The sequence below is a fragment of the Schistocerca cancellata genome, chromosome 7 (genome assembly GCF_023864275.1).
Source record: "Schistocerca cancellata isolate TAMUIC-IGC-003103 chromosome 7, iqSchCanc2.1, whole genome shotgun sequence".
Lineage (NCBI taxonomy): Eukaryota > Metazoa > Arthropoda > Insecta > Orthoptera > Acrididae > Schistocerca > Schistocerca cancellata.
This window is the reverse complement of record NC_064632.1, coordinates 365,508,541-365,527,307: the sequence shown is the minus strand read 5'-3', so window position 1 is coordinate 365,527,307 and position 18,767 is coordinate 365,508,541. Positions and strand designations below refer to the sequence as shown.

Below are 18,767 nucleotides of genomic sequence, written 5' to 3'. Positions count from 1 at the left end.
AAGAGAAATTAAAATTATTTACATATACTTTAGTAAGGTGATTGTATTTACATGTAATCCTGTAAACACCCTAAATATAAGAAATTCTGTTGTAACTAGCCCTGGCTATGAATTGGCTGCATCCACACAAAATATATTGTTAATGGGTGAATAAAGAGATTGAACTGAATTGAACATATTTTGTAGCATATCAATAGTTGTTAGTTACTGCTACATTTTCTATAAATTTCAAAAACAATATCTCCTCACCAAGTGTTGGTAGAACACACACATAAAAGACTGTTGTAATTGGCAAGCTTTCAGAGCCAGTGGCTTCTTCTTCAGGCAGAAGGGTTGAAGGGGAAGGAAGAAGGGTGAAGGAAAATGACTGGAGAGGCCTAGGAAAAGGGGTAGATTTCAGGAAAGTCACCAAGAACTGCGGGTCACGGGAGACTTACATGGGATGAGAAGGAAATACTGACCTAGTTTTAAGGCAGAAGCATTTTGTTCCGGCAGATAACAGTTGCTGGACCCTACCAATCTCACGAAAAGTTATTGATGATAGGCATCCCAGTGTAGAGAAATAACTGAAAGGGTTGAAAACAAATAAGTCGCCAAGTTCTGATGGAGTCTCAGTTCAGTTTTAAAAAGAGTACTTTGTGGCTTAACCCCTTAGTTAACTTGAATTTATCATTAATCTCTCGCTGGGCACAAAATCCCAAATGACTGGAGAAAAAGCTCAAGTGACTCCTGTGTGTAAGGAGGGTAAAAGAGCAGACCCACAAAATTACAGACCCATATCCATTATATGGATTTGCTGCAGAATTCTCGAATGTGTTCTGAGTTCAAATATAATAAATTTTCTTGAGAAAGAAAAGCTTCTGTCCGCAGATTGGCATGGATTTAGAAACCATCACTTTTGTAAAACTCTGCTTGCCCTTTTATCACATGATATCCCACAAACCATGGATGAAGGGCAAGAGGCAGATTCCATATTCCTAGTTTTCCAGAAAGCATTTGACACAGTGCCAAAGTATGCACTGTTAACGAACTTTTGAGCATATGCATTAGGTTCCCATATATGTGAGTGGCTTGGAGACTTCTTAAAAAATAGAACCAATATGTTGTCCTTGACACTACATGTTCATTAGAGACAAAGTGTGATAAGCTTGCTCTTATTCTCAATACACATAAATGATCTGACAGACAGGGTGAACAACATTTTGCAGCTGTTTGCTGACGACACTGTGATGTACAGGGAAGTGTCATCATTAAGTGACTGTATGAGAATACAAGACAACTTGGTTAACATTTTTAGTTGATGTGGTGATTGGCATCTTGCACTAAATGTAGGATAATGTATGTTAATGCCAATGGGTAGGAAAAACAACTGTGGTAGAATACAGCATTAGTAGTGTCGTACTTTGCACAGTCACATCGATTAAATATTTAGAGTGATATTGATAAATATTTAGAGTGATATGAAATGGAATAGCATGTAAGGACTGTAGTAAGGAAGGTGAAGGGTTGGGAGAGTTTCAGGAAAATTGAGCTCAGTTGTAAAAGAGACTACATATAGGACATTAGTGCAACCCATTCTTGATTACTGTTTGAGTGTTTGGGATCCTCCACCAGATTGGATTATAAGAAGACATTGAACTAATTTAGAGACATGCTGCTAGATTTGCTACTAGTAGGTTTGATCAACATGCAAGTTTACTGAGATGCTTTGTGAACTCAAATGGGAATCCATGGGAGGAAGACAATATTGTTTTCAGGAAACACTATTGAGAAAATTTAGAGAACTGGCATTTGAAACCGACAGACCAAACAAATCATTCTTCTCATGATCTGCTGACCAGAAACCTCAGATCTATAGTCTGAATTTATCACATTAATATAGAAAACAAAAAACTCCAAGAGCCAAAACCTATCTAAACATATCCATCAGTGATGAAATCTATAATTCATAAAAATTGGAAACATCACTCCAACATTTACAAGCCACTAGCCATACCCTGGCCACATCCTCATCCTGCTATATTTATGTTGATGACTATAACAACCACCATGAGCAATGGAAATACAAAGACTGCAAGGATAATGGGAAATTAGTAGTAAAATGGACAGATGACAGACACCATACATTTGTGTTTGGTGCTTAAGACTGACCTATTTTTAAGTCAGGAGCATAAGAATGACATTTACAATGGAGGTAGTAGGAGTGAAAAATTTAACTTCTTTGTTGGTTTAACTGCCAACTTGGCAGCATTCTGGTCTGAGTTGCCAGAATTGGTCATGCGTGCATGAGGTATGCTTCCTTGTGTTAATGAATGATGTATGTTAATCTCTTTCTGTTTCTCTTTTCTTTTCTGATGAAGACTTTGGCTGAAAACTAATGTGTAATTGTCTTTTAATTGTGCTTGTCTGCAACTTAACTTGTGAACTTCACAGTAAATAGCAATCTCTCTTTTCCATACAGTGTTGACATTCCAACGTGGAGTTTCCATTGCTTCATTAGTGTATTTGTCAATTTCTATCACCTCTTAGTACTACCTATTATAGTATATGCCTGGTGGCCAGTAATTATTTTCTGGAGAAATGTCAGTGTTGCTGATTGACATCTATAAAAGTAAATACACTGTCTTAGTTTTTGGAACTAATAGTTTATTCCTTGGAGAGGAAAGAGGGATAAGTTGGGAAAGGATGAAAAGAAGGGGCTGGTGAGCTAGATCCCAGGATAAGAGGAATTCACCTGTTCTGCAGTCATGTGAATACCACAGAACATGTTTGGAGTCCTTTTGGAAGACGTGTTGTTACTATTGAGCCCCAAGCCTCGCTAAGAACAGTTTTATGAGAAGAATAACATTCATTTCCTACAGAGCTTGCAGACACCATCATCAATGGCGTGACACTGTGATATTATTCAGTTATACTGTTTGTGGGAACTCAATGTACACCTCACTGATTGCTGCAGAAGGATTGTCCTTTGTTATCCATAATTTGAATTTGCACATAATGAAAGCTGGTTCAAATGTAATATGACAGACACTTGTGCTCATACATAAAATTGCTTAAATTATACATCTCTTTTGATATTGATGTTTTCATTTACATCTGCTTTATCAGATTCGTTCATGTAATTCAGATTGTGTATGTCACTGCTGATTTGGAAATTATCCACAGAATTACTAACTTATATTGGAAATCAAAATCCATTTTGAACTGTGAGTGCAGCAGTCTCTGCTTCCTCAACATCCACAGAATTTCATTATTAAACCATGGTGGGTCTTGTCCATCCTTCATCCACTTATTAGGCACGTAACTCTACAGACAATGATTTACTATCTGCTTACACTTTGCCCATAATTACTCTACATCCATTTTACTGGAACTAAATGATGGCAGTTCACTGTCTAAGTGAGCTGTTAATAACTGATTATCTGCTCTTTTCTTCTAGCAGAAATACTCTCTTAGCCTTCTTGACTGATTTTTTTAACTTTCGTAATCATAGTTGCTATAACGACACCATGATCGCTAATACCTGTTTCTCTACTGACATTGCCGATGAGGTCCAGCCTATTTGTAGCTACAAGGTCTAAGATATTTCCATGACATGTGGGCCGCTGTGCTAGCTCCTCAAGACAATTTTCAGAAAACATGTTGAAAAGTATTTCTGTAAGTCTGTCTATACCCCCTGCAATGAATCCATAGACATTACAGTCTATACTTGGCAGGTTAAAGTTGCCTCCAACTAGTATTGCATGATCTGGACATTTATGCACTATTGACCATAGACTCACTTTGAGTGACTCTAGAACCATCACAGCAGAATTGATGGCCAGTAAAAACGTCCAACAATTAACTTAGTTTAACCTACACCTGTTCCCATGACCAGATGACTTCACTGTCACACTCAACTTTGACCTCAATAGCGATAATATTTTTTGAACTGCAACGGACACTCCCCCTCAACTTTATTACAATTACTTTGATAGTTTACTGATAAAATTGTGGGAGTCAAAGTGTCTTTTTTCTGAATGCTGTTTGACTTCTCGTGCTGTGAATTGACTGGTGAGAGTTCATCAGAGCACCTGAAACTACCGCCTAGCCTAAAAAACCCTCATGCGCACTCCACAATTATTTTGCTACTTGAGTAGCTGCTTCCTTTGCGTAGTGCACCCATGACCTATCAAATGGAGTCCTACAAATACGCACATGATAATGCAGGTCCATAAATCTGCAGCCATGACCATGGCAGAGTTGACAAAGCATTTGGTTGAGACCCTCCACTTGACTCCAAACCAAAGGACCGCAATCAATTCTGGGAACAATGCTGCAAATTGCAAGCCCTGTTTGCACCCTATGTGTAAGACCAGCAGTCTTCCCCATCTCCACCAGCCTCCTGCACAAACTGAGGATCACCTCATAACCCATGTGACAGGCATCATTGGTGCCAACATGAGCCATGAAATGCATATGACTGCACCCTGCACGCTCAATAGCCACAGCCAAGGCAGCCTCCATATATCTGATGAGGCACCACAGCAGACATACCTAGTGCACATTGGCTTTCTTTTCGGCCCTGAATGCTATCTGCCTAAGGGGCTCCATATTGTGCCTAACATTGGAGCCCCAATAACTAGTAAATCCCACCCTCCCTCCCCTTCCCCACCCCATTTGCCTGCTCTGACCATGCTGAAGGAGCAACCACTTATCCTCCACTTACAGGGTGAATACACGAGGCCAGGCGGCCAGTCTCCACAGTTGCCCTCTGCCATGATCAATGCAAAAATCTTTGCAGTACAGCCTTCTGTGAGACATTCTGGAAGAGAGTCAGAGCAGTTCTGAAAGTTACCAACAGGGATGAGGAGCCATGTCAACTCCAGTGCCATTGCCAGCTGTGCTAGATTTCTCGGTTGAGGATCCATGACATGAACAGCCCAATCAAGATGGTCTGATAAATTCTCGATTGAGTTTAAATATGGGGAGTTTGGTGGCCAAAGGACTATGGTAAACTCATCCTAGTGATCTTTGAACCACACACTTATAGTGCAAGCTGAGTCGCATTGTCCTACTGGTAGATGCCATCATGCCGAGGAAAAGCAAACTGCATGTAGGGATGGACATGGTTCTGAAGGGTAGATCCTACTTTTGTTGACCCATTATGCCTTCCAAAATGAGGTCATCACCCAGTGAAAGCCATGAAGACATTCCCCAGACTATAGTGATCCCTCCTCTGGCCTGGACCCTTCTGATGATTGTTGTTGGTATTTGCTGTTAGACATTTTACACCAATGGAGTATCAGATGTGACTAATCTGAAAAGGCCACCTGTTGCCACTTATTGGATGTCTATTTGTGGTGTTGGCATGTAAATTCTAGCCTTCCTTTATCACCGTTGAACAGTGGTCAGCACGGACGTATGAACCAGGTACTTGCTGCGGAGGCCCCTACGCAGCAACTTTCACTGAACCGTCGTTGAGGAGAGACTGTTGAAACCCCTCTGTTCGTCTGGGCGGTCAGTTGCTCAACAGTTGCACGTCTATTTACCCAGATACATCTCTGCAACAGTCATTTACCTCTGTCATCTATGGCCCATAGTGCACCACAGTTGCACCGGCACAGATTTTGGATAGGGCTGTTTAGCCGTGCATGCTATACTTTAACCAAGACAGCATGTGAAAAGTTCAATAACATAGACATTCTGGTAATGCTTCCACCCTTGTCCCAAAAGCCAATGATCATACCCTTTTGGATGTTGGATAAATCGCTTCGTTTCTGCATTAGAACAATGACTGTACTGTTTTCCATGCCTGCTGGACTTGCTATATACAGGGTGTCCCATTTATCCTGACCACCCTAAATAACTGTTTGTCCAGATGCAAATTACAAAATGTTTCAAGCAAATTGTAGCTTTGTTTTTTACAAAGATATGAACAGCAGTATGACTTTTTAAAATGGCACTCTGTATATCTTATTCGGTAATTCATTTCTCTCCTAAAGACCTACTCAAAAATGTATCGCAGTGTACCATTCACTGAAAGATAATATTTTTAATTACATAACACAACATTGACGTTGATGCTCCCAGAGCTTGGTGCAGGTACTCGGGATAATGGAACACATCCACATGCTGATGCTGACAGAGGGCAAACGTAAAAATAAGTAGAATGCACACCCATCATTCTGTCAACCATCATCAGTTGAAGAGTTGTGCGAGTAGAATGTACAACAACGAAGACAAGGTAGAAATGCTGCTCATCTGTGGGGAATGTAAGTTAGCAGAACAGTAATTGCAATACTGTTGTCTTATGTATGGGTACATTTAGTACAGTAGTTTAGTCCTTTTAAATACTGTTGTGTAGAGTAGGCATACAGTAAAGGCTGTCCTTCCTACAAACTGCATCAACATAATGTTTCTTTTATTGTTGTTGTTGAAGGTATACGAAATACTATGCAGGCAGCGGAACTGTACATAGAGCAATATCCTGACAAGAACCCACCTTCCCGATGGATGTTTTCTCATCTTGTTGTGACACTTCAGGAATCAAAGTTTCAACTCACGACAGCGCAATTGTCATAGCACTCGTACAGATGAAGCTGTTGAAGTTACTGTTTTTGCTTTCGTTGCTATGAATCCACATGTGAGTACATGACAGCTTGAACACGAGATTGGCATTCCTAAAAGCAGTGTACCTCGTATTCTTACACATCACTGGTTCCATTCCTACCATGTACACCAACATCAAGAATTGCATGGGAGTGATTTCCAGAATTGTTTACAGTTCTGTCAGTGGGCACAGCAGCAAATCCTTGCAAACCCTAACTACTTCTCCAATGTTCTTTTTACCAATGAATGTTCCTTCTCAAACAAAGGACAAGGAAATATAAGGAACATGCATTATTGGTCAGCGACAACCCACGATGGCTTTGACTGGTGGAACATCTGCGTCAGTGGAGAGTTAACGTCTGGTGTGGGATGCTTGGCACTACAATTATTGGCCCTTATGTCATCAATGGTAGTCTAAATGGCACAGTGTGTGCAACTTCCTCAGATTAATTCTTCCTCTTCTTCAGGATGAAGTGCCACTAAGGACTAGAATGCTTATGTGGTATCAACATGATGGATGTCCAGCACATAATGCCTTGCGTGCACGTCTTGTTCTGAACCGAAGGTATTCTGACAGATGGACTGGTCATGGAGGAACAGTTACTTGACCTGCTAGGTCTTCTGATTTAAATCCTCTGGACTTTTTTTTTTCTTTGGGGATGCATTAAAGACGTTGTCTATCGCGATATTTCGACAACTCCAGAGGACATGCAGGGAAGTATTGTGCTTGCTTGTAATTCTCTTCAGCAGACAGCATTGGAAACAGTAAATAATAATAATAATAATAATAATAATAATAATAATAAGATGAGTGCATCAGTGTATTTGTGTCCAGGGTCACCACTTTGAACACCTTTGAATGTTCTACTCCTGGGCAATGGTTCAGGAGAGTCAAAGTCAATTTTGTGTTATGGTTTTTGTACTTGTTTTTCATTTGTTTTCTGACCACTCCAGCAAGTGGATGGGTTTGTGATCCTGGACTCAAAGTCAATGTTGTGTTATGTGATTAATAATGTTGTTTCAGTGAATGGTACACTGTGAAGCGTTTTTGAATAGGTCTTTAGGAGAGGAAATGAATTACTGAGTAAGATATACAGAGTGCCATTTAAAAAAGTCATACTGCTGTTCAATTCTTTGTAAAAAAAAAAAAAAGCTACAATGAAGGCAACCATGCTGATTGATGTCCCCCTGATGGCTAAAGAACATCTGCTTGAAACATTTTGTAATTTGCATCTGGACAAACAGTTATTTAGGATGGTCAAGATAAATGGGACACCCTGTATATCCTCCTCTGCTAGTGCTGCCATCTGCCATTTGTGACTGGTTATTGCACATTGATGTCCAACAGAGGTGGTAGTCACATTAATGTCACTCGACTGTGTACAATGATTTCATCCAAAGACGTTAACTATTGTGGCATACTTGTAAAGTGCAGGTGTAGACACCAAAAAGTTATGGGATTGAATCCAGCTCAGATCCTGGAATATACCCATCTGTCTTTAACCTAGCCTTCACCTCTCAGTGATGTGCAGACTTTTCAGGAAGGACACATAGTTTGAATTCCACATTAAACTTCAGGTTCCATTTCCCTGCTAGAATTACTAGTGTAGGTTATGGACATGTACTCGTAAGTCACCGGTGTGGCATCCAGTTGAAAGACTTCTGCAGGACATTGAGATGCATGGGATTATTATTGTTATTATTATTATTATTATTTGTTCTTTCTTTCAGCTAGCTAGGGACCACATCAATTCAACTGTCTCTTTTTCCTACCTTTAGCTGCTGCTCATTGCTCCTGCATTCATTTCTGGTGACATTCTTTTCTCTCTTAGCACCATGGCTTCCATGTTTTCAGCTTTAGCTTTTTCTGGAAACCTTTATTTGTTTGTAGCTCCTCCTTAAGCAGATTGCATACCGAGATATGTGTAGGAGAAGTGTCCACTTGTCATAGATATTTTTCAACTTGTATGGACTATGCCCCTTTGGTTTACTTATCTTCAGAGCAGATAACCTTCCTGGGAACATTTGTATCATATAGCCATAAAAGGTAGTCCTTGTGTTCCAAATCATTTCACTTATCTTCTTCACATGCTTATACATTTCATAGTACTTCTGTACTTGCTGTTTTCTGTGATAGAACCCAAGATTTTTTTCAAAATCTTTCATTCTTTGGTCTCAAGTTTCTGCATTAGATATTTATTGTTTAGTGTGAGATTCTCAGCATCATACACAGCCTCTGGTCCAATACCAGTATAGTAGTATCTAATTTTGGCATTTAAGTATGCCGCTTTCTTTTTGTATTGCATTGGTGGATATGTTTGTAGCATTTTCCCATAAGTTTAATAAACCCAACAGATACATGTAAGAGAGATTTTGGCCACCAATAATATATTCTCTTTCAAATGATGGAAAATCGAGGATGGAATAACAACAATATTATGAAAAGGATAGATTGCTACTCATAGTATAGTGGAGATGTTGAGTCGCAGACAGGCACAAGAGAAAGACTACTAAACATGTCAGCTTTTGGCCAGAATGCCTTCTTCTGAAATAGGCAAAACACACACACACACACACACACACACACACACACACACTCACTCTCTCTCTCTCTCTCTCTCTCTCACTCTCTCTCTCTCTCTCTCTCTCTCTCTCTCTCTCTCTCTCTGGCTGCCGAGGCTAGTTTGGACTCAACAGCCAGAGACAGTGCCTGCTTGTGTGTGTGTGTGTGTGTGTGTGTGTGTGTGTGTGTGTGTGTGTGTGTGAGGTGTGTTTGCGTGAATGTGTATGTGTATGTTGTCTGTTTTAGAAGAAGGCCTTCTGGCCAAAAGTTTACATGTGTGGTAGTCTTTTTGTTGTGCCTGTCTGTGACTCGACATCTTCGCTATATTGTGAGTAGCAATCTATCGTTTTTGTAATATATTTTCCTTCACATTTACAACAGTCTGCCAGTGCTGGGGTAACTTTTCAATTCCGCGACTGTGGAATTCACATGGTTTTGAGCTGAAGAATTCGTTGAGCCGAGTTTGGAGCACATTTTCACCCAAATGGGAAGTTCCTTGAAGATTGTTCGATAGGTAGCAAAGAAGTTGAAAATCTGAGGGTGCAAGATCAAGTGAATAAGGTGGGTGTGAATGACTTCACAACTCAACTTCTATGTAGTGTTTCATGTCAGCCTAACAGAATACGGGCAGGCATTATCATGGCGTAGGATCACTTCACACAGTCTTCCTGGTCACTGTGCTTAGATTGTGACTGCATGACATCTCAGTTGTTGACAAGAAATATCAGCAGTGATGGTTACACCTCAGGGAAGCAATTTGTGGTAAACCACACCATCACTATTTCAGCAGATGCATAACATTACCTTTTTTTGGATGCACACAAGTCTTCATACAGGTAGTTGCAACTTTGTTTGGGCTCAAGCATTCCATTCTTTTCCTTATGGTAGCATAAAGACATCATTTCTCACCACCAGTAGTGATAGAAGATAGGAATGATAAGTGTTGTTCACTAGCCAATTGATGACAAGCTAGCAGAGATGCACCTATGCCCACCCTCTTATATTTGTGATTTTTACTCAGAGCATGTGATGCCTATACTCCTGACTTCTGAATTTTCCACATTGCATGAAAATGTCACATGATTGTTGAATAATCATAGTTCATCCCATTTGCCAGTTCTTGAGTACACTGACATGGATCATTGTGGATTAATGTGTGCAAATGATCTTAATCAAACCCCAAAGGTCTTCCTGAATGTGGATAGTCACTGATGTCAATATGATGCTCCTTAAAATGAGAAAACCATTTCCTTGCTCTCTCCAATGGCATTATCCCAATGCATGGTGCAAATGTTTGTGGGTGCTTTGTTGCTGTCACCTTTGTATTGAACTCAGACAGAAGACGATGTTGGAAACGTTCCAATTTCTCCACCTGGCTTTTCATTTTCTAGTGTCCACAACTCCACCCACTGTCTCCAAATGACCAAATGTAAACTCAAAAAGCAACAGTGAACTACAAATAAAAATGATAATTGTTAAATAAACCCATAGCAAATGGAGGAATACCAACATGTGAAACAAAAAACTACGAAATTATGCACCAACCTAATAGATGCCTTAGTTAGCTGGTAGGCCATTTCAATTATGTTAATACACAACATGAATGTTTCTTCCTCTTATAAGTTAGGGTGTATCCATTCACTTAGGTATTTAAACTTTTCTGCCTGTTTAATTTTTCCTATTCCAACTTTCAGTTTTCTTGAAATTGATTTTATGTTTGTCATGAAGTGTGTCTTCTCACAGTAGATTCAAAATCCATCCTTTGCTGTTTGTGTCTTCAGTTGGTTAAGTTGTTATGTTGCTGTATCTATGAAGCACCCTACTTCTGAAAACCCCAGCAGCATCACATATCAGATAACTTCTTTTTCCCTTTATCATCCATTATTTTAGATATTCTGTGATTTCCACCATATCTATCCATAATTGAAGACATCAGTTGTAAACAATTGTAAGTGGCATTTTGACTGTTTTGAGGAAATGCACTGTACAGTTTCAGTAAATTTCCATAAATAAGATTTTGCATGTACATCTTCTTTTATCCAGATACATCATTGTTTTCACATATATCTACTGCAATGACATGTTATTAAAAATGGCAAATTCTACCCACAATTCTATTCTTATAATTTCATCAATGGGTGTTTAACATTGTTATTTGCTCACCAAGAGCACTTAACATCAGTTACCATTGTTTACCTGCTAGGTTAGTCAACATTACTGAGAAACCTCTTCAAAATACAAATGTGGAAAGTGCTTTTACAGATAACACTTTTTGACCCTAAACAACGTTGTAGTTATACGTTTTACTTATCATAGCCATTAAGCTGCCAGAAATTCTTGAATATGTGTTGCAGGTCTTCTTCACTTATGTGCTTGGAACCCTTTTTAGAGCATTCAAGCAGGGAGCGTATACAGTTTCATACATCACTGCCCCTCTTGCCTTTGTGTGTTATATATTCATTTCTCTTTTTCCTCCTCGTTTTACCCTCCTGTGACATATCTGTCAGCTCCGCTGATAGTTTGCATCAACTGCATCTGCTTGCAGAATGTCAGGGTCTGGTGCATCTTTGGAAGGATACATTTCTGTGATCTTCCCCTAAATCTATAAAAATTCAGAGCTATAAGCTCTACAAATCCTCTGCATATTCCAGGATATTTTCATGCACACAGGTAAAATCCATCCCTTGATAGTTTATAGTACATATTCATCCATAGGCCACTTATAAATATACACAAACACGGGCCTTATAGGCTATTTGAATGTAGTAATAACGTGCGTAAGCAGTCAGTACACATTTGACTTTTGTGTTATAATTGTTTCTTCCTCCCTCATGTATTTTGTCAGTTTATATGTTCTTCTATCAAGAAGGGATGACATGAAAAGGGGGCAGTGATTTTTACCCGATAATCCTATGAGAGTCAGTGGTTAAATAGTGGATTAAAGAATTAGTGATTGCAATAAAATTTATCTCAAATGGGAGGATCAGTTATAAGAAGCATCTTACTTACACAACAGTGTAAGTGTGTGGGGCTAACTGGAAGACCTGTAATCTTATTAAGAAAATATTAGCAGTTGTGCCATTTCCTCTTTAACCAAGAAATGCCATGGCCATGTTATTTGAAACTGAAAAAATGGCAGAATAATTTGAAGCTATTGGACTTTGAAATACCCGAACTAAACGTTCGAGAAGATGGGGCTCTTGGCCGTACAATTTGCCCCAACGACATTGACAATTTCCACTAGCCTAATCCATTTCTTTGTTATTGGCATATGGTAGCAGTCCCACAGACCATCTAAAGCTGTAATAAGAAATGTGGGTAATTATCTAATATAATGGTGATTAATGTTAATTAAATTATTAGAACACTGATTGAATTGTTGTCGTTGTTGTGGTCTTCGGTCCAGAGACTGGTTTGATGCAGCTCTCCATGCTGCTCTATCCTGTGCAAGCCTGTTCATCTCCGAGTAATTACTGCAACCTACATCCTTCTGAATCTGCTTGCTGTATATGTCTCTTGGTCTCCCTTTGATTTTTAATGATTTTTAACCCCCCCCCCCCCCCCCCCCCCCCCCCCCGCCCACTCTTCCCTCCAGTATGAACTTGGTGATCCCTTGATGCCTCAAAATGTGTCCTACCAACTGATCCCTCCTTCTAGTCAGGTTGTAGCTATGCAGTACATCCTCATTAGTTATGTGATCTACCCATCTAATCTTCAGCATTCTTCTGTAGAAACACATTTCAAGAGCTTCCATTCCGTTCTTGCCTAAACTGTTTATCGTCCGTGTTTCACTTCCATACATGGCTACACTCCATACAAATACTTTCAGAAAGATCTTCCTGACACTTTAATCTATACTTATGTTAACAAATTTCTCTTCTTCGGAAGCTTTTCTTGTTGTCACCAGTCTACATTTTATATCCTCTCTACTTCGACCATCATCAGTTATTTTGCTCCCCAAATAGCAAAACTCATCTACTACTTTCAGTGTTTCATTTCCTAATCTAATTCCCTCAGCATCACTTTATTTAATTTGAGTGCATTCCATTATCCTTGTTTTGCTTTTGTTGATGATCATTTTGTATCCTCCTTTCAAGACAGTGTTCATTCCGTTCAGCTGCTGTTCCAAGTTCTTTGTTGTCTCTGACAGAATTACGATGTCATTGGCAAACGTCAGAGATTGTATTTCTTCTTCCTGGACTTTAATTCCTACTCCAAATTTTTCTTTGGCTTCCTTTATTGCTTGCTCAGTATACAGAATGAATAACATTGGAGACAAGCTACAACCCTGTATCACTCATTTCTCAACCACTGCTTCCCTTTCGTGCCCCTTGACTCATGTAACTGCCATCCAGTCTTTGCAGAAATTGTAAATAGCCTTTTGCTCCCTGTATTTTACCATGCCTTTTTGAAAGAGGATATTCCAGTCAACATTGTCAAAAGTGTTCTATAAGTCTACAAATGCTATAAACATAGATTTGCCTTTCCTTTACCTGTATTCCAATGGAAGTATTATAGTCAGTATTGCCTAGTGTGTTCCTACATTTCTCCAAAATCCAAACTGATCTTCCCAGAGGTCAGCCTCTACCAGTTTCTCCATTGTTCTGTAGTTTCATGTTAGTATTTTGCAGCCTTGACCTATTAAACTGATAGTTCAGTAATTTTCGCACCTGTCAGCACCTACTTTCTTTGGACTTGGTATTATTACATTCTTCTTGAAGTTTCAGGATATTTTGCTTGCATCACACATTTCGCTCACCAGATGGAAGAGTTTTCTCATGGCTGGCTCTCCCAAGGCTATCAATAGCTCTAATGGGATGTTGTCTACTCCTGGAGCCTTGTTTTGACTTACGTCTTTTAGTGCTTTGTCAAATTCTTCACTCAGTATCATATCTCCCACCTCACTGTCCTCTACATCCTCTTCCACTTCCATAATATTGCTCTCAAGTACATCTCCCTTGTATAGACCTCTATATACTCCTTCCACCTTTCTGCTTTCCCATCTTTGCTTAGGACTGGTTTTCCATCTCAGCTCTTGATATGGATGGAGGTGGTTCTCTTTTCTCCAAAGGTCTCTTTAGTTTTCCTGTAGGTGGTATCTATCTTACTTCTAGTGATGTATGCTTCTGCATCCCTACATTTGTCCTCCGGCCACTCCTGCTTAGCCATTTTGCAGTTCCTATGTTACACATTCCAAAATGGTTGCTGCACCTGTAACGGAAAGGGTGTCTAGTCATAACTAAAGGTGAAAGAGAAGTGTGTCTCCTTTGAGGCAACAAGGGAAACATTAAAAAAAAAAATTTAAACAAAATACATCACAGAGCATAATTAAAGGTCCTAAATGCAGCTCATTTCTGGTCTGTTGATATGGGGTTGTTACAGGGTGTATGGTTTTCAAGGTGTGGATACAACTATGGATAATGCTTTATAAGAAACCAATGCAATTAATCTTACTACAGCATGTCCACAATATTAAGGATGGTGCTTAAAATGGCTGCCATCCCACTGTCACGTTAAAACTATGGTAACTGACATGACTTAACATTGTTTATTGCTTGATGGTTCAAATGGCTCTGAGCGCTATGGGACTTAACATCTGAGGTTATCAGTCCCTATATTGCTTGATGAAATGTGCACATTTACATGAGGAGTAACACCTTTTGGTGTGTGTTTCCATTCAGGAATGTGTGCAGGATATTTGTCAGAGTCATATGTATCCACATCATCCTCCGATTTGTACAGGCTCATTCCTGGAAAGCATTTTCGAGGCATGACCACTCCATCTGTTATGACAATAGACAGCCATGTTTGTGGTAGTTGCCACTGTTTACTTGCCCACATCCTGCCAATGTGACCACTAGCTAGAATCCAAATTTTGCGGTAGAGCTGCTATCCCTCAGATTATTATGGAACATTCAACTAATAGCACTAAAATGCATCACTTACTATGTTTTGCATGCAATATCTCAGTTTCCTATCAAGTGTTGCTTACCATTGTTTACAGCTGAAGTCTTCAGTTATCTTCTCCCAGTTGTACTCTGCAGTTATTGAACACTTTCATACTAATGTTTCGTTATTCTTTGTTTAGGTGAACACTTCAATCAATTGTTCCAGCGTTATGGTGCTCCAATAATAATACTGAACCTTGTAAAAAAGAGAGAGAAGAAAAAACATGAAAGCATGTTGAGTGAAGAATTTAGTACAGCCATTGCATATTTAAATCAGTTTCTACCTCCTGATCATCAAATACAATACATTAGTTTTGATATGGCACGCATATTTAAGGGGTGAGTATCAAAGTATAGTTAATGCAGACCATGTGTTGTACATAGCCCCTATCATTAAGCAAATAATTGATTCTTTCAGTATTGAGATGAGCATTTGAGAGGTGGTGCTACTGGCAATGGTATATTAATGTCTGAAATTTAGTTTTAGTATCATCAATTTCCATTGCAGGAAATGGAAAATCTAAAATCAGGAAAAATTTGGAAGTAAGGCAAGAATGCAGTTTGTCTCCATTTCTTCTTTAATTTTTATGCTGACACTGTGCTGAGGCAATGGATAAGTAAATTAATTTTTTAAACTCGTGACTTCAACAAAAGGAATTATTCCATGACATTACTTTTTGCTGCTTATCATATTGTGACTGCTGATAGTAAGAACACACTCCAAACAGCTGCTCGTATTTTATCCACAACAGCCATATCATAATTATGATGTATAGTATCTTCAAAGAAAATAAATTTTATGATCTTCAGAGGCCAGCACAATAATAATAAACAGTCAGAAAACAGAGAGAGTAAATTCGTTCAACTTCTTAGTAAATTCATGAGAGAAATGGACATACAAAAGAAAGTAGAAAGACTTGATCACATTAACTGAATAATTAATGAACCCTCAGAACTAAAGTAAGAAAGGAAACACTACGTAAGTTCTACAAAATGATGTCAGTACCAACCATAGCATGTGAAAATGAGGATTATAACAAAAAGAAATGAAGTACAAGCACCTGAGATGTAATTCCTGAGAAGAGTAGTTGGGTACACACTAGCTGACAGTTGGAGGAATGCTGGCATCAGAGAAAACTGGGAGTGAAAAGCTGAAATGGGCAGATTAAAGAATACAGAAACAACAGGAAGGATCATGTCACAAGAATGGAAAATGGCAGAGTAAGTAAAATTAATGACAAATTATTACCCAGTGTGCAGAAGATCTTCAGTAAAACCAAGGAAAAGGTGGAAAGATCAGTAATTTAACAAAGAGGATGTAACTGGCAGATGTCTAATACATGTAAGAAAGAGGAGGAGGAGGAGGAGGAGAGGGGATGAGAAATGTGAAAGATAAAGAATATTGCTACCTTATGAGACAGTTGGCAATTTCTGTTCACTCAACGTACCAGCTGAGAATTGTCCCACTGGTTACTTCTCCTGCTAATTACAAGCTTAGATCTGTGATAAAATTTTCATCACACAGCATGTAGTACCAAATTGTACAGTCACTTATGTGGAATATGTAAACAAGGCATCAGTAGGCACCAGACAAAACATTGTTGGTACTAGTTATTTTTCCATGGATAATCAAAATGTCCTTGATGATAAGTGCAATGAGTAGCTGTGGATAAAATGTGGCTGGTCACTATGGAGAACCATCATTTTATTATTGTGGGTGCCAGGGACAGAATTATCACATATAACAAAATTTAGATTGGCAACTTTATCATGGCAACCATACACAAATTAATGCATTGGTGTCAAACTTGATTATCACAGGAAGCCAAATTCAGGCAGACAAGTCTTAGTGCAGAAATGGATGTGCTTAATGTTACGGGGCACTTTTTTCTCATTGACACACTGCCAAGAGATGGAATAAGTAAAAGTTCTTGTTGTTATATTACAGAGCATGTTTACTGACAGTGCAACAGGCAAGGCTACCGCAGAGACTTTTTGGCCATTCTTTGTAGCTGGCAGTTGTGATCATGACAGTAAAAAATGCTGAAAAGTCTTCATTGCAATTGTCAGAGAACATGAGCGTCACCTTTTAGGTCTTTATGAATGACAGAATGTAGTCAAATTATATCAGGTGATGCTGAGAGAATTAGATTAGGAAATGAGACACTTAAAGTAACAAAGGAGTTTTGCCATTTGGGGAGCAAAATAACTGATGGTGGTCGAAGTAGAGAGGATATAAAATGTAGACTGGCAATGGCGAGGAAAGCGTTTCTGAAGAAGGGGAATTTGTTAACATCGAGTATAGATTTAAGTATCAGGAAGTCGTTTCTGAAAGTATTTGTATGGAGTGTAGCCATGTATGGAAGTGAAACATGGACAATAAATAGTTTGGACAAGAAGAGAATAGAAGTTTTTGAAATGTGGTGCTCCAGAAGAATGCTGAAGATTAGATGGGTAGATCACATAACTAATGAGGAGGTATTGAATAGAATAGGGGAGAAGAGGAGTTTGTGGCACAACTTGACAAGAAGAAGGGACCGGTTGGTAGGGCATGTTCTGAGGCATCAAGGGATCACAAATTTAGCATTGGAGGGCAGCGTAGAGGGTGAAAATTGTAGAGGGAGACGAAGAGATGAATACACTAAACAGATTCAGAAGGATGTAGGTTGCAGTAAATACTGGGAGATGAAGAAGCTTGCACAGGATAGAGTAGCATGGAAAGCTGCATCAAACCAGTCTCAGGACTGAAGACCACAACAACAACAACAACAACAGTGAATGACAGTTACATATCACCATTGAGATGTAATGCTACAATTGCTTTAAAAATTTTCATTTGTTATTATTAAAATAATAAAATTCAAAATTGGGTTTGTGGCATGTTTACAGTAAGTATTTAAAGAGACAGTGCTGTGAAAAAAATGGAAGTTTCATGTGAAAGTTTTCATTGGATGATTATAATGATTTTTGTAAAGGCCTGATTCAACAACAATACCTTGAATCACATTGTTTAACTCTTAATTATAAGTTGTCTTAACAAAAAAAGTATACAATTTGTTTGCAGAATTTTGTGTGATTGACCTTCCATCAGTGATTAATTGTGGGATGGTTGACCAAAAGTTAGGCATGCCAAAGTCTGCAGTAAAATGTAGTTGTATAGATAAAAAATCTACTCACCACTTGGTTGCAGCGGAACACACATATAAAGATATTAAAATTGACAAGTTTTCAGATTCAGTGGCTATTTTTCTGGTGGAAGGATTGAGGGGGGAGGAAGAGGGGTGAAGGAAAAGGACTGATGAGGTTTGGGAAATGGGGAGAGTTCAGAATAGTTGGCCAGAACTGCAGGTCAGGGAGATTTATTGGATGGGATGAGATGGAAAGAATGGTTGTTGGGGACTGCAATGTATGATATTTGAAAAACTGAGAGCCTAAAGATAGAAGATAGGGTAATATGCAAGACAGAGATTTCTGCCTAAACATTATGCACAAGTTAATAAGAGCAGAAAGCTAAGTGCATTGCATGTGCTAGAAGTGACCAATAGGCCTCATCTGCTAATTTCCACTCCACCAGACGACTCTCATCCTTCTGCAAAATCCTGCTGTTGTCTGCCACTCGTGTTTCCTTAGATGATATCATCCACCAAGCCATTTTCAGACAGCAA

At 39.0% G+C, this 18,767-nt stretch overlaps 1 protein-coding gene across 3 annotated transcripts in view; it reads left to right on the top strand.

Moving 5' to 3' along the window:
* The window catches only part of LOC126092008 (polyphosphoinositide phosphatase), a 178,695-nt gene that overhangs the window by 71,500 nt on the left and 88,428 nt on the right, over positions 1 to 18,767 (top strand). For all 3 annotated transcript variants that reach the window (XM_049907387.1, XM_049907386.1, XM_049907385.1), the window contains one exon: positions 15,243 to 15,441. In XM_049907387.1, the coding sequence (XP_049763344.1) occupies positions 15,243 to 15,441 (199 nt within the window). The remainder of the gene's footprint in view (positions 1 to 15,242; positions 15,442 to 18,767) is intronic.